Here is a 16,421-nt window from a genome sequence, read left to right on the forward strand (position 1 = left end):
AAGGTTGCCATATGGGGGAGAATAGCACTGCCTTTGGGATGCAGGCTACACACTTGTTTCATAATAGCTTCCCTGTGTAAAGCTCTCATTTTTTCCAAGAGTGCTCTTAAGATAAAATGTGTCTTTCTAGTTGTTTCAGTAGCTCAACAAATATACTGCAGAGGACAGGAAAAATAACCTAACACTGTTCTGTAGCTTAAGGTAGTACACTTCTAAACAGAAAATATTGAATTTGATCGTGGAAAATAGATCTAATGATTTTATTTATATCATTAATAGCTTAAGAAATTAAATGTGAACATTTAGGAACACATTGGCAACACTGTGTATGTGTTCTTTATAGGACACGTCTAGTTTACAGGTCTAGCTAAAGGCTTAAGTGATCTTTTTCCTGGCATTACCTTAGTATAACACCTCCCTCTCCAACCAGTTCGGTCACAGTTCAGAAGCCCTTACTTTATCTACTGTCAAAATCCATTCAACTGCTGCATTAAGCTCAAACTTCTTACACTTTCACTTGCCTTCTACGCTGCCTCTTCTCCTCCTTTCATTGCTTGTTTTCCCCCCACAATCACACCCTAAGGAGAAACAGTATACAGAAATAAAACTATCTTAGTCTTTTTTTCATTACATTACTATAGAAAATTTATTATATCGCAGCCAAGTGGGGTAACAATTTTAATATATTCTGTAGTTACACTGGCTACTGAATAATGATATCACCGACAGAGTCTATATTCTCCTCAGTGCTTATGAGTATTATTGGAATGTTCTTGGCCATACCAGAAATAAATCTACATCCAACTTAATCAGCAAAACTGCCCATAAAATTTTTCCAGGTGTTTTCTCCTCAGTTGCATGTATGGATTCAGTTAAGGTAATACCCCTAAGAAGTGTATTAGTTTGGTTATATTAGAAACATTGACTACTGAGTTTAAAAAAAAAGGCAGGACAAACTTTGGAAAAAATGAGAGAAACTGCAATGGGGGGGGTTCAGTTTCCCTTTGACTCTGTACATACTTTCCATGAAATTCATTCCAAAATCTTTCATTTTATCAAAAATTCTTATCTGAGTTAACTGCACACAAGTTAATTGCTCTTCTCTTCTACCTTCCCCTTTTATACTAACACTTAATTTGCTAGCCACCAACCAAACTGTACCACTTTGACCTGCCAGATGTTAAGATGGAATATTTTCACATGCTGCTATCTTGAATGTACTAGCTTTTAAGTTCTTCTTCCAGTTCTAATATGTTAACTTCTATTTCCATGATTTTTTCAGCTAGTCTGATTTTCCCAACATATATTCTTGCTAGAAAATGAAGACAATTCTGGAGGCATTCATAGACAAACTTGATCTTTGCCATGAGGAAGTAACAGGAAAGTCTCATTTCTCTCATTGTTCTTAATTCCAATATCAAAACCATTTGCTCTATTCATTTTTTGGAAGATCCATTTCTGGCTAACTTTAAGGCTACTGAAAACAAAAGGGGCCATTTCCATTCACTAGACTGTTCATGTAGTCTAAAAGCTCGAGCAATCAAATCTGTCTGTCTAGCTTGATTAGTAAGAGTAAACAAATTCTATTTTAGGTATTAAAAAAACCCAGCACCTTAGAGGTCCTCTGTCACACTTGTGAGGGATTGTGTAGTAAAAAAAGCTTACAATAAACTTTTTGGTTTTTAAATTAATGCAGGGAAACATTCAGGTAAAGTTATCCTAAACTCACAGAAGTGTTGAATACAATTTTCAGTACTAACCATGCCAAAAAACAAAACAAAGAAATCCTAGACCATTTTCACTATTGCCACATTCTGTCACATTTTTATCTCAAAGACAAGGGGTGTTCACACTTCATTATTTGTATAACACACGACAGAGATAAGAGCCAGATTTATGCAAGTGATAGAATTTATTACCTGCTTTTCTGCAAAATGGTACTGGCAGAGTTTTTTCCACAACTGTCTGTCTTCACTGAGCATATACAAAGTTGGGGTCACTTGACCTAAAGTAATAATGTCCCAGCCATCAGAGAACCTGTATAAGATGTTATTCAGCATATGCAGAGGTAGATCACTAAGCGTAAGGCCATTGTTGACTTGCTGAAAATAAGAGTTGAAGACTTAACTATGCAGACTTGCCAGTATAAGGTATAAAAAAAGATTTTTCTTTAGAAGTATCTGACATTTCAGTTTAGTTTGTACAAAATCATTGAGTAATATCCATTTTTTATTCTGTGATTCTTTGATTATTTGGCTGCCATTTTTCTCTAAGCGGTGCTGTTGAAAACTTAGATGACTGCAGGTACAGAAAGAGCTAAAAACTGTAGCTTTGCAACTTACGGCCTTCCTAGTGTTAAAATAAAACTCTAAAATAAACATATCAAATTCTTTAAAATTTGAAATAATTTTAAATTATGTTCTTAAAAACTAAAAAAAAAATAGTCCTAAGAACTAAGATGTTTTCATCCCCACTTTGAGAAATATGTGCCAAAACCCTAACTATAACTTATTTCACTATAATCAGTTCTTAGCTTTATTATAACTTATAGGATAACAGGTTCTCAATTTTGATTCAAAACAGTGCATGCATCAATTTTTCTTTTAAGAAGAATATAGCACAGAATATAGGATTGAACAGTAGAAGTACAGAATGAAAGTGTTATCAAACTCAGAGGCAGAAAAAAGGATCATTTCTCAAATCTGGAGATAGTTACACCTGACATAAATCAGCAATTCTGCAGGGGGCAACAGATCAGAGCACTGAGAAAGTTTTCAATAAAAGTATACATTTTTTCTAAAAGTTCTTGTTAATGGAGTAACATATATAGCACAGCACATATGACTGAACCTAAGAGACGAGCTTCTTTGCAAAGGAGACTGAAGACAATTTTTCCCTTGAGCCTACATGGCTAGGTGGCATACGGCCCCACAGAGATGGTGGGGGATGACGGCCCACCTGCAGAGCTGCCCAGCCATGAAGAGCTTCACACAGCCTTTAATGGTAGCTCAGCAGCTGTAACTCTAACTAGCAGGCTCTAGCTTGTCTCAGTTTACTTCATGACTCCCTTTAATCTCACTTACAGACTAGACTTCCCATAGTGTCATGGGTTATAAACATCTCGGGGATTATCATTCTGTTCAGGAACATGTGAGCATTACAGATGGATGATTTCTCATCAGTTATTTCAACCAACGTAAAACAACTCAGATGGAAGTTAACAGTGGAAAGAAACAAGTGCTGCAACTACGATTTCTCAAAACTGTACATGTGGTTGCCTGGCATATGAAAACTGCTGAGACTGGGTTCCCTGTTTCTTTTTTCTATTCCAAAATTAGCCGTTTTATTCAGATACCCAGCATAAACAGCAAGGACAATTTCAAAATTTCATAGCTGAAAGCAAATGGATAAAACGGTTCATTACTTTACTGGAAGCAATATCTTGCAGCATTTCCTCTTCCAGAACTACCTCAGACAGGTTAGAAGCCTTAAAAATCCCTGCTTATCTTCAGAAGTTTCCACTATAAGGGCCTGGAGCAATGCATACCATATGTTTTAAAGAAAGCTGCATGATCAAAGACCAGATGCTAAAGTCATTATCTTTTTTCCACAAAAAGCAACCCTGCTAACATATAAAGCTGTAAAATTGCTACTTTGAATAGTTTACTTACGTATTCTTGGTCTATGTCTAAAATTTCTTTCAGATTTGTATTTCCCTAGTAACAGAACATTTACTTTGATACCAGAGATGAAAAATGTGAAATAAGACAAACTTATTTTGAAATTTGTTTTGGTAATAAATTTGCATCTGTAACACCTCTGTCAGGACCTAGCACAGGCACTGCAGCAACCCTCATTAGAAGAGGACTATTAAAATATTGGAAAATTAAGTTCAGTTTTAATCTTGTTAATTCCATATTACATCTCCAAAAATATGGAAATCAAGTAATAATGTTTTAGATGTACTTGAAATTTTGTTCATTTACAAATCAGAAACCAATGTTTAATATACTTCTCCCCCTCATTACTTTATTAGCATGATTTAACAACATACCTTGTTCATCTGAAGGTTTTTTAGCTGTTGTTGCCACACAAGGATAGTTTCTAATCGGCAAATCCAAATATTGATGTTCCCTACCAGAACAGATTTTCCTACTCCCCTAATCAGTATACAGAGAGTAGAACTCAGATCCTGTAGAAGATCTTTGATTAATCGTGGATTATATTGGTCTTCCAGGACTGGAAAATAAAACAAAACAAATACAATTTTGATTTCTAATACAGCTAACCCAAGCTAATCAACATTATTTTAGCTGAACTTATTAGAGACAGGACCACTGTTTGTGTGCGAACAACTGCCCTAATCCCCACAACGATATTCATTAATGCTCTTCCATAAGTGCAAGATCAATAATTAACACAATTTCACAAGCAAAATTTATGTTTTATTTTATGCATTTAATAAACTTAATGCTGAATAACAACTTATAAATGAGATTTCCTCTGTACAAAGCTGACTACTACATCTCCACTTAGTGTGGTTATCACACTAAATGGTTTGTCAACATTATTATATAACAGCTTTTTTATATGCAAAAAGCAATTATGCACTTCTACATTTTAGTGCATTATGCAAATTGAAAAAAACCCCCATATTACTAATCTTACAGTTGTTTCATCTAAGAGTTTTCACATTTCATGGAGTAAAATTAACAGCACTGAAAAACTTCCAAATAGAATTTAGTTGTCATTTGACTTCACAAATCTGTTTCAACAGACATAATTCAACAATCAAAACAATGTATTAAAAATGGATGTGAAGTATTAGACTTTTCATTAATTAAATATGCGATTACTTTGTCTTATGATGTAAACATAGAAATAAGACTAACATCCTCCCCCCCCCAAAAAAAAAAATCACAGCAACAAAATCTGAACAAGCAGATAACAAAACCTTTGGTCTTACCCTTCCGCACAATTTTGTCCAAAATGTTAAAGTAGTTCTTCTGTGCTGCACCACTTAGTGAAGTTAACTGGGATTTAGCAATTAACTGCAAAAGCTAGGATAAAGAATTAAAGCTTAGAACAACAATAGTAAAATATGACTTCACACACAAACACACACAGAGTCATTACATACATTCACCTACAGCACTACAATTACATTTCATTAAAACGTAACTACTGAGTTAGGGAAATGAAACAAGACAAACGCCGAAAACTAAGCATTCCCACTGGTATTTCGTGACTAAGCCGTGAAGAGATGTACATTTTCAAAATACTATGCAACTGTTAGCTTCATCTCCACGGTGGAGCACCCGGCAACCGACCTTTGTCAGCTACAATGAAACAACGGAGGAAGTCTGTTTTGGAGTCTCACAAGTAGGAACGTGGTCTTTACGGAGCTGGCTCCTGAATCCCCTGACAGATTTGGTGGCTGAGGCCATCACACTGAACTGATACCAACTGCCAGACTACCAATTTCTGAGTGACACTACCATAGTCAAACACAGGAATGATAGACTTAGTGCACTACTATTGGCTCACGGCTGGGAGCTGCCATATTTACCTAAACTGAAAATTAACTTCTGTACTACTACCTTCAGCTCTCAGGTGGAAGAAACCACAGTAATCTAATAGCGAACAATATAATATAAAGCAGTACTACAAGCTATATTATATTAGTGGCACTCAAAGCTGATATGAAAAGCCATGAAAATAATTTCAGAAAATAAATTACATGCTATTAAAGATCTAACAAAGCTCTTCATTTCTATAATGTACATCAGTAGCTTTCTCTTAACCATACGGTAAGACTCTCTAACTGTCCATAGGTTTCTCTGGAACCACTGTGAAGAGAGTGGTGAGAAAAGGGGGAATGGTCTACAGGAAAGCAGCCAGAACAGTTTAAGATCTTGCTGCACATGAATGTCAAGCCTTAACCACCAGAAGCGGTCCTTTCTATTCTTATGCCTTTGCTTTTAAAGTTTCGATTTAGTTTTGTAGCTGATGAGGGTTACTGCCTCTTCAATAAGAAATGGTCCCGGAGAACCAAATATAAAGGAGATTTAGCTGTTATGGTAGTACTGCAATGTTTAGAAGTATGGCACCTACCTCTAGGATTGTAATTCATAATGCTGAGTTAGGAACAAAAGTTTACAGTGCATCAGAAAGGGAAAGCAGGAAGCAGAAACCAGAATTCTCTACAGAGTGCTCTAAAGGCTAACCTGCAGAGCCACGCTTTGTAGGAGAGCATCAAATATTGGCACAGAGCATGAACAAAGATAAAGCCTGCCAAAAATTATTTTGCATCTTCATTTCTGAAAGACTGATTTGTCACTACATTCAACATTAATTTTCCTTTGGAGGAAGAGAGAACACACCTGTTCTCTCCTTGATCTAACAATGCTCCTTCTGGCTTCTCTGCAAGATCCTTGACAAAACATGTGTTACGACAGGAGGAAATACTTCCCATGACATTTAAATACAAATAGTCTATTTATATGATTTCTGAGACTAGATATTGGGACCTCTTTCTTGGTATTTTCAAAGATTTTTAGTTTAAGCAATAATTTAGAGTACACCTAGAAGTCTCTGGCAATTTGCCAATCCAAGCAAGTATGTATGTTTCTCTTGATTAATTTTAAGGACCTGCCACTCAGGTCCTTGTTTGTAGCTGAAGATCAAATCAGAGAAATAAATTCCACCTGGCTGGTTTTAATGAAAATTTCAATTTCAGTGAAAGTTAATATGCAAGGATTAAGACAGGATAATTTTAGCAGGTGTATGAGTACCAGGCTCTGACAACATGAGTTCAAATTTACAGACACATGCAAAGCTACTGCTTAGCATGCTGTCTACATGTACTGGAGATTACAACCTCGAGGGGATCAGTTTAGTCAAATGTAAACATTTTCTAAAAAGGCTGCCCATATCAAACTCAATGTATCCGGCATTTAATTTAACAGCTAAGAAGTGATTATTATCCTACAGAATGAACAAGTACAGGAAAAGAGTTGATCCCAACCTCCTTCTACCACTGAGACTAACAGGGTCTTAGGCAGACATCTGCATTGACCTTCAAAAACAGTAGAAGGGTTTAGGTAGCTGGAGAATCAAAACAGATCATCCTGAAGGACTGTGATACAAGAAGAGCTATTCAGCAGAGCTTGGCATTTAAAAAGAAAACTCTTCTTGACGCAGTCTTAAATGCAACAGGCAGAACACCACAAAAATAATGATTGTGTTCACACATTAAAGATAATTCTTAGAAAAGAAAAAGGAACTGCCACATTGGCTCAAACGAGATTAACAAATCACCACCACACCACTGGGTATTTCAGGGGATGAAATAAGAATTTGCATAAGGCAGATAAGGTATGGGATGACCTGCTTGTTGTACTAGATATCACAGTTGCAAACTGGCTTAAAACCTGACATCATGGATTAAATATACCTTCCAAAAGCTGTTGTAACTTCATATATTCCTAATATCCATACATCCTAATATCCATACATCCACATGTGTTAGATTATTACATTTGTGGTATCATCACTTTCTCAAGGCAACAAGTTCTACAACTTATCTGCGTGTTGTTTGAAATGGATTTTTGGTTTATGAATTTGTCAGCGATTAAAGGTTGCTCTTAACTCTCCCTATTTTTCTATTAAGAAGCAAGGAAAACCTGGAACTACTCTTCCCCCCAATCTCACTATTCTGTATAATTTTATCAATCCCTTGCTTACTGATTTCCTTCCTAGGATGAGGTCTTTTTTTTTGTTTTTTTGTTTTTTTTGATAGTTCAGCTCCCTTCTCCCACTCAACTTTTGAATTTTTCTTGTCACCTCCCTCTGAATATCCCTTTGTTCTCAAATATCCACCTGAAAAAAGGTATGACAATACCCCAGACAAAGCCAAACTACTAATTTGTAATAACAATTTAATATGCACGATCTCAACACCTGTTTTTGAGTTGACAGAGTTGATTTACCATCTCAATGATGCTAGGATGATTTTTCTCCTCCATCATACATTACGTCACATTTATGGACAGTTGGTTTGATTTGCTGTTGTAGTGCCAACTCCTACTGCGGTAGGATTCATCTACTTGATTTTAGGCATATACTTTGGAGATGTCTACATTTGAACTGGTTACCTTCAGCTCTCTATAATCAGTGGAGAAAAAGAACTACTTCTAGGCCAGAATTATATCTGTCATACCTCAGGTGTAGGATTTAGCTGAGATGAGTCACACTTTAGCAGTGCCTATTTCTCACTTATTATAACAGAAGTCTAGGACAATATCTACACTTTGTCTCTCACTTTTTTGCAACTGAAAAATGCTATAATCCCCCATCAGCTTTTCCAAAGCTATAGTACATATTAAGAATGGAACTAGTACTGAATACTCAACACATCTTAATGATAATCTACCCTCTAGTCCTACCTTTTCTTTGGCTTCCAGCCACTTGATGCAAGACAATAATGCAAATTATGTATTATTATGCAACTTTTGTGCTAGAACCTGTTAAGTATCTTTGGAATTATGAGTAAATTACTGTATGCAATACCGACAGGACACTAAGGTTGCAAGACAAACACTTAGAAGATGGAAAATATAATACTGCAGACATATTCAAGTGTAGCTTGCTTGCTAAAAACTGGAGGAAAAAAAAAAGCAGTAATATCACACTGATGGCAACAGGTTTACCAGCATGGCCAAAATTTTTACAGTAACAGCACTGATCTCCTTTCAGAAGGGCTAACAAGAGAGTTAGAGCGATAATAGGCCTTCATCATGTGGTTGGAGTATAAGCAATAATACACCTTTATCATGTGGTTTAACACCAAGATATTTCCATAGCTTTTCTTGAAGATTGTGGCAGAAAACATATGGTGGAGGTCATAAATCCTTCTGCCCAATTCCATCTCACAAATTCAATATCCCATCCAGTTCAGAATTAATATTTAAATTCCGGCAGGCTTAAAAAGCAGTGAAAAATACACAGAAATCTCAAAACAATGTAACAGTTACAGATGATGCTACCAACTCTGCTAATGACTCAAATACCTTTTATATTCCATTGCACTTTATAAGCAATAGAAAACAGGGTCATATAAGAGGACTTTCAGGTCGTATCAGTAGTAATCCCTATTCCTTTTTAAAATTAATGGTGTCCAAGATCAATCCTATGGAAAAAACTATGTCCCAGGCATTTTGTCATTGTTCTTAATTACTTCAACCAATTTGCAAAATGGAGATGCAGAACTCCATACAAATCCTCTTTTAAGCAGTTACAAATTTTACTTCTGTGCAACCTTGCAGAGCAGCTGTCATTCATAATGAGCATGTCTGAGAAACTCTGATAACTTTCAGAGGTCTTGGACTTGCTCTTTCTTTACAGTATCTGTTGACAAAAATAAATTTGCTTCTATCACCTCAGAGGAACTGATGCAAAGATATCATTAAATTTTCTTGTAATCCAATTCTAAATAATTCTAAAATTAAACTTTAAATTAATTCTATAATGCTAAAAAAAATTTGGAAACCTGTCTGCTTTTCTAAATCCACACCTAATTTCCTATAGTCTACCATTACTCAAGTTACTGTTCAAGTCACAAAGCCAAATTTCTGAATTCTGAAGGACTGCTGCTTTCTCAACAATATTAAGTCTGCCTAACTAAGCCAGTCATTCTTTGGTAAACAGAAAATAAACTGGTCAATGCACTTATTCTAGACTTAGCACTGTGTTTAGATCTGTTGTTTTGAGCAAGCCAGCTTAGGCACTGCAGCATCTAAAACACATCCAGAATTCTCATCCTGGGTTCATTCTACCCAAGTTTAACATTTGGGCGATGAAGCCAAGGTACAGAGTCTACAGCAAGTAACTCTCCCACATGGGTAACAGACACAGGCATCTTGGGACAGTTTGGGTGACTCCGTTTATAACATGGAACACATTCTTTAGATTTTTTTTTTCTTCCCTTTGAGAAAGAAAAGTCTTGATCAGGGTTGTTGCTTCTGCTCTGAATGCAACATCAAAGTGCAATAGTCTAAAATGCAGATTTTTTGGTATGTGTATGCATTGTAAGGGAAATAGAACAAGCAAGTACCCTAACCACTACCCTGGAAACAAATTCTTTTTGCTTCCTTTCCTCTGGTCCCACAATCCTGTTTTTCTGGAGGCATAGGATACTGTTGCAGCTTTACAAGGATGGGCAGAATGTGTTTTTTCTCCAAATACTCCATGGCCTAGTAAAGATGTTCTGCTGATATGCTTATTCAACTGATTGTTTTGTGTCTCTTCACTTTCTGGACACAATCCAACCACTACATCATTTGAGAGCACCCTCACCACTGAACTGAGCTGTAGTCCTGAGGACTTCTAATGTTTTGAGCTCCTTCAGGAGACAGGACACAGACACTTTACTACCTGAAGTCAGAACACAAAACACTCAGGGCCGAAAACAGGTAAGTATCTCTCAGAATAGGCAACTGTTGGTGCAGCTGGTTAGGCACCTAGGAAATTAAGGCAAGACATCATGCAGCTCCCTAGACTAAAGGTTAGGTAGTCATGGAAAACAGGCAGGTGGGACTATTGTCTAGCACTTGCAGGTTTCATGCACTTAATTCTCACTTTACGCGCTATTAAAAAAAACCCAAAAACCACAGGATCCGACCCAGAGAAGCTAACTAATAAAGTGAAAAAGGGACTTGCCAAGAAGGAAGTATCATGACATTAAAATAACAGAATTATTTCTATAAACTTCATATTACTGCATTATTTGTGAAAGACAACTTGAAATAAAACTTGAGACTCTCCACCTTTTTCAGTCTTTCATTTTTTGTCTTCCAAAAATAAATTCTAAGGAAAGTTAACAGAGGTAAATGCCTATATATCTTGTCAGAGACACATTACACAAATAAAAGGAGTGTAGTGAGTCACACAACTGTTTTAACAAGTACTGTTGAATATTTACACAAACTTTATTTTGGAAATTGCTATTTTAAGTATATTTTAAGATGCACTACACTTCGCTATTTTTGGTTGTATAGGAATCATTTTGCCTCTAAAGAGAGTTCACCACCCAAAAGGATGAATAACAACCGAAACCACCATCTATGTTTTCCTGTAAATACATCAGAAGAGAGTACTGGCTATCATCATCCTTTTCAAGCTACAGACTTTCACAGCACAATACAACCAGTTTTCAAAGAAAAACTACTCAGTGTAAAGGAAAAGCCCTGTTATTTCATGCAGTATAAAATAAATTATATAAAACAGGATATTTACGCAGTTGCAAGCCACCAGCTGTTCGGTGCAAAATTGTTATTTTTATGTAAAATATCAGCAAACGCATTTTTGAAATACACACACACATACACACATATATAGAAAAAGCTTACTTTGACCACGTAATTGAACCTTCTGATGTCCTGAACTGCACTTGAAAAATCTAAGCGATTAAAAGCTTCTCCCAAAGTGCAATAGCCATGTCTCTGAGAAGAATAAACACACGTTAAACAAACAAACAAGGATAAAATTGACAAAAGAAACCCAACAATTATGAAGGTCTACATTCAGGAAAGCACTCTAGCATGTAATTGAAGTATATGTATACCACATTCCCTGGAAGTGCAATGCATCTGGACTGAAGATTTATATTATTTCTTGTAGAACAGATGAAACCGCAGAAACTGTATTTAGAACTAAGAGGTATCTAAGCACAATCACTTGACAGCAAGGCCTTTAAATTTGTACGAATCATGGAATCTATAATCACTGGCATCGGAGTGTCTTGGTATTGTACCCCATTTTTGCATGGCCACATTGCTGCTACTATCTTGTGGCTATCATACTGTATGTTTGTCTCAGCAAATAACTTGCCATAAGACACACAGCAGTGAGCTTTCATCCATAAGCATTCACTGACTAAGTTTATGCTCATATGTAGGGTAAGAACAGGACTATTTGCTCCTGGAGCAGGAAGAGCAAGTGGTTCGACATCTGGAATTTATTTTCTGGGTGTTAGAGACTTAGCCACAATTTTTTCTTAGTTATCAGGAAAATAAAAAACAGCATTGTCTTTTGGTGCTTCTGCACAGGTGTCCTGAGGAGAAAACAGAAGTTTCAGAGGCTGTTCTAGAACAAGTTACAGTGGTAGTAGCAGCCTGAAATGACATGGGATCACATAAACTGAGTAAATGTACAGCCACAAAGCCACACATGAGACTACCACAGTGATCTCCCTGGAGCAAACAAAGAGGCTAGAAAAACCCTACAAGTAGTGAATATTATGTTGCTCATATGGTTTATCAATCCCAAAGAAAAAAATAACGTAATTATTTCAATTTTATTCCTAATCAGATTTCCTCCATGAATTGTGTGATGGGGCAAGGATGGCAATACAACTTAACATTCCTTTTTGTAACCTGATGAAGGCTTATCCTGAAGGTACCACAATGGGACAGGAGAAAATTAACAATTCACTATGCAGGCTTGTGGTAATGATTGCTTATCAGTTACTAACTAAATTCAAGACTGTACTGCTTATTCATCCAGTTAATATTGCTGAGATCCAGGCATGCTGCACACTTCACAATATGCATGACTTGGCTGATTGACAGCACTGAACTAATGCTTGTGGACAGCAAAACTTTTGTTGAAATTTAAACAATTGTGGCTATTCCCTGGCTAAACAACTACTAAAGCCATGTTTAAAAGCCTTATCAAGCCAAAATTTTTTTGTGAAGAAAGCCTGAAGACTGAATTTAGCTTACTGATTGATTTGACTTTTGTCCCTCTCTGGATAACACTAAACATTTTTAATGCAGTAGGAGCGCAAATGGATTCTAGGGCTCCTTGAAACAGCAAGTTTTTCTCCCATTGTTGCTACTAGAAATTCTCAAGTGGTCAGTTAATTATCTGTCAGTCAAAAACTACTAAGTATTTATTTGGTTTAAATGAAAACTCTTCCTTTCTGCCTCTGAAAGGCTGCCATCAAGCACCACAGTGAATACAGCATCTGAATAACGGGACTACATGGTGCATATTAACACAGAGTGGTAAAGGAGCACAGAATACACTGTGATAGATGCATTAAAAATTCTTTCCTATATGACAAGGAGTTTCAATAAAGATTAAAAAAGGAGGTATATCAGCCACATTAGCTTGGCTTATATTAGCACACATTCTTACAAAAAAAACCCAAAATGCAGGTTTTCTAAGGGCTGTAGAACACTAGTGCATCAGTACTTTCTGCAGCCCTGATCAGACAGAAAACCTGATTGTGAACCTAGTAAGGCGGTCTCTCAAAAAACCCCTGTTCTTCATATTTCATACTACATTAAAACTCAGACTAATTGTGAAAGGGGTGTGGGGGAGAGGTGCACTCCCTTGAACAGCTGGAAGCACATTCCTATGAAACTTATTTCTGTGAAACTTTCTATGAAACTCCTAACATACCATGACGAGAAAGGTATACAAGAGCACCTGCTCCTTTATTTCGGCTGTACACTTGGGTTAATTTGGGTTTGGTTTACTTTTAGTGCTCCTCCATAACACTTTTTACACATCTTTCATCAAGACTTTCCTACTCCTGTCATTTTGCCCTAAAATTCAGTATCCAGTTTGGAGAGGAGACAAAAACACACACAAAAACACACTTCCTAGTTACCATACCCAGCCCTTTTGAAATCAAGTAAGATTATATTTGTTACTAAGAGACAGTGAAGGAAAATGACATAGTAGGAAATCTAGAACCTCTGCAAATTACATTGTTGACCATTTAACCAAAAATTCAGAGCAACAATTTTAAGTTAATGAGTGCTTGTTCCTCAAGACTTTTTCATTCTGCTACTGGACTTTAAATATTTGAACTTAGAGAAAGGAATTACTGGGTGGGAGGAAGGGAAAGATGATTAATTCTAACCATCCAAACTATTTTTAACTGGAAAGATGGGTGATCAATTATTTGAAGATATAACAGTAATGACAAGAAAAAGTTAATTTGTGCAACAAAAGATTTTTTCCACATGTCTCTTACAGCCACAAACTCTTGTCTTGTCAAGAAATCTCTTGCAGTAAAAACCTGTATTTTGTCCACTCTAGGAATGGACGAGAAACCCAGGAAAATAGTCATACATCACCAGTACATTAACTTCTGCACAAGAAAATAAGGTTTCAAAGGACAGTGAGGAGTGCTTTTAGGCAATATACGTTTTGTTCTCAATGTAGTTTGAAAACTCAGCTTAACAGCTTTATTGTTCAAAACACTACAAAGATTGGTGCCCATTGTCCCCCCTCACCCCCAATCATCCTAAATTTGAGATGGCAAAGGGAAAGAGGATATAGGAGACTCTTGCAGCCAAATATAAACAACTGCATCTGTCACAGATGAAGATAAAACTGGGATTATAGGCTAAGAATCTGGTGAAATATCCTTCAGATTTAGAAGAGCAGCCTCTAGCTCACTGGCCTGCCATGTGAAGTCTTCCAGTATCTCCTTTATGTAAGAACTCTCCACAATAACATGCCCTTCCTGAGCCTAGTGCTCTTTGTGGTCTCTCTGCAAGACTCGAAGTCAACTTTGGCCTGCTCAGCTAGGGTCATCAGACTCTCATTTCCTCTCTCCTGGCTGGCTTTACTGTGTGGATGAGACACACCCTCACAGGTATCCAAGTTTCACCTATCCCAGATAACCACAGGAATCTATCCTGAAACAAAGCTCAAACCTCACAAAAGTCCATCTCTACACACAATGGACATTAACTCTTGGCTTTCCAGGAGCTCATTCCAAGATCCTTCATGTTTTCTCTACAGTTGCATGATACAGTTAGTATCCCAGATTGAAGGCAGATGGACTTCACGGAATACAAAGGTCCTCTTTGCAAAGTTTGAAACTCAAGTTTTACTTGCTTATGTTCAAATTTTCATCAAGATTTTGAAATATCAGGTAGCTGCCTGCAGATGCCTTCTCTGGAGACTCTTTGGATTCTGTTCTCCTCTACCCCTCAATACTTTTAACCAGAGGAAGACACACAATATTTACAGATAGAAATAAGTGAGCTCATGGAAAAGTAGTAAAGGACCACCATATAAATCCTTGTGAATTCCCGTATCTCTGTCACAGTGACCCATGTAAAAGTTATTTTTATTTGCCTTCACCCTCAACATGTGAATACATGTTACCAGTGAAAAGAGAGCTGAATATAATTACTGTGAAGACACAGCACAAACGCATCTATTTATATATGCTATTCATCAATTAAGCACAAGAACAATAGGATTTGGCCCACAGCATGCAGGACTTACTTCTCTGGTGCTTTCCTTATGAACATAAATCCATTTTTCACGATAAAAACCTGAAATAAATCAAAAATAAACATGATTAACTTCCACTTCAGATAATGTCTTCAAGAAATTAATTGAAGAAAATGGACCATCCTCAATAAACTGCTCTACAAGAGGAAAGCTATTACAACAGCTTTAATGAAGGAAGCTTACAAAGTCTGAAAAGAATGGTTACAAATTTTCAGGAGAGATGTACTTAAAAAACTACAGTAGAGGAGAGTTAAATAAATGTATAAATCAGATACTCAAGAGCTGGGATACAACTGGCAGATGTAAGACAATTTCTGTTGACTGTGTACCAAAAGCAACCAATTTCTCTCACAAAACTCCTGATCCTTTTCGGTCAAAAAGGACTCCTCAGCACTTAACACAGAAGGGAACAAAAATGAATAACATTTTTATTCCTGAAGACTCTACCTTTCTAGTCTATTCTCTTTTGCAAAGGTGGCTGATCTACATCCAGTTGTTCCAACCATTTCTGGATGCTGCAGGGAAGTCAACTGTGTAAGACTAATAAAGGCAATTACATAGATGTTTCACTTTTATATGTCTGGATACATCAACAAATGAAACTGCGCTCTTAGATACAACCACTCAATTTTTGAAACATTTTTCAAGCCCAGTCAAGCTTGAAGCTTGCAGCTTTCCCCAGGATCATCTCTTACAGTTTTAGAAGATACAAATACGGGAAATCAAAAGTATTAGAAACCCCAAAAGAAGCTTGGGAAGTCTTTTTTCATCTACTTTGCTGAATTCTCTACTTCAAGAAGTTTACTTGCTGTCATGGATATATTTACAGCCTAAAGTACATTTATTCTTTCAACAATAAAAATTAACACAAATAGCTTTGCTAATTCAATTTAAAAAATGAAGGAAATGTTCTTGAAGAAATTAAATATAAATAAATTTATTTTACCAAAAACCGTAGGCATTATGACAGATATTTACTTCTGAACTGATTCTAGAGCTGCTTCAATAATTAGAATTTGAGTTAAGCAAAAATAAAACTGCTAAAGCAGAAGCTTCCATAAGCATCCACAAGAATTTCGTCTATGACAAATCCACAA

At 36.4% G+C, this 16,421-nt stretch overlaps 1 protein-coding gene across 8 annotated transcripts in view; it reads right to left on the reverse strand.

Annotated features, from left to right (window-relative positions):
• FBXO25 (F-box protein 25) overlaps positions 1-16,421 on the reverse strand; it is a 44,717-nt gene that overhangs the window by 10,544 nt on the left and 17,752 nt on the right. For 6 of the 8 annotated variants that reach the window (XM_067294241.1, XM_067294239.1, XM_067294237.1 and 3 more), the window contains exons 4-8: positions 15,316-15,365; positions 11,409-11,501; positions 4,967-5,060; positions 4,055-4,239; positions 1,920-2,102 (exon numbers count right to left, since the gene is read on the reverse strand). In XM_067294241.1, coding sequence (XP_067150342.1) covers positions 1,920-2,102; positions 4,055-4,239; positions 4,967-5,060; positions 11,409-11,501; positions 15,316-15,365 — 605 coding nt within the window. Of the gene's footprint in view, positions 1-356; positions 579-1,919; positions 2,103-4,054; positions 4,240-4,966; positions 5,061-11,408; positions 11,502-15,315; positions 15,366-16,421 lie in introns of those variants that run through there. The other 2 variants (XM_067294242.1, XM_067294240.1) reach the window with 2 other exon arrangements.

This window comes from Apteryx mantelli, chromosome 3 (genome assembly GCF_036417845.1).
Source record: "Apteryx mantelli isolate bAptMan1 chromosome 3, bAptMan1.hap1, whole genome shotgun sequence".
NCBI lineage: Eukaryota > Metazoa > Chordata > Aves > Apterygiformes > Apterygidae > Apteryx > Apteryx mantelli.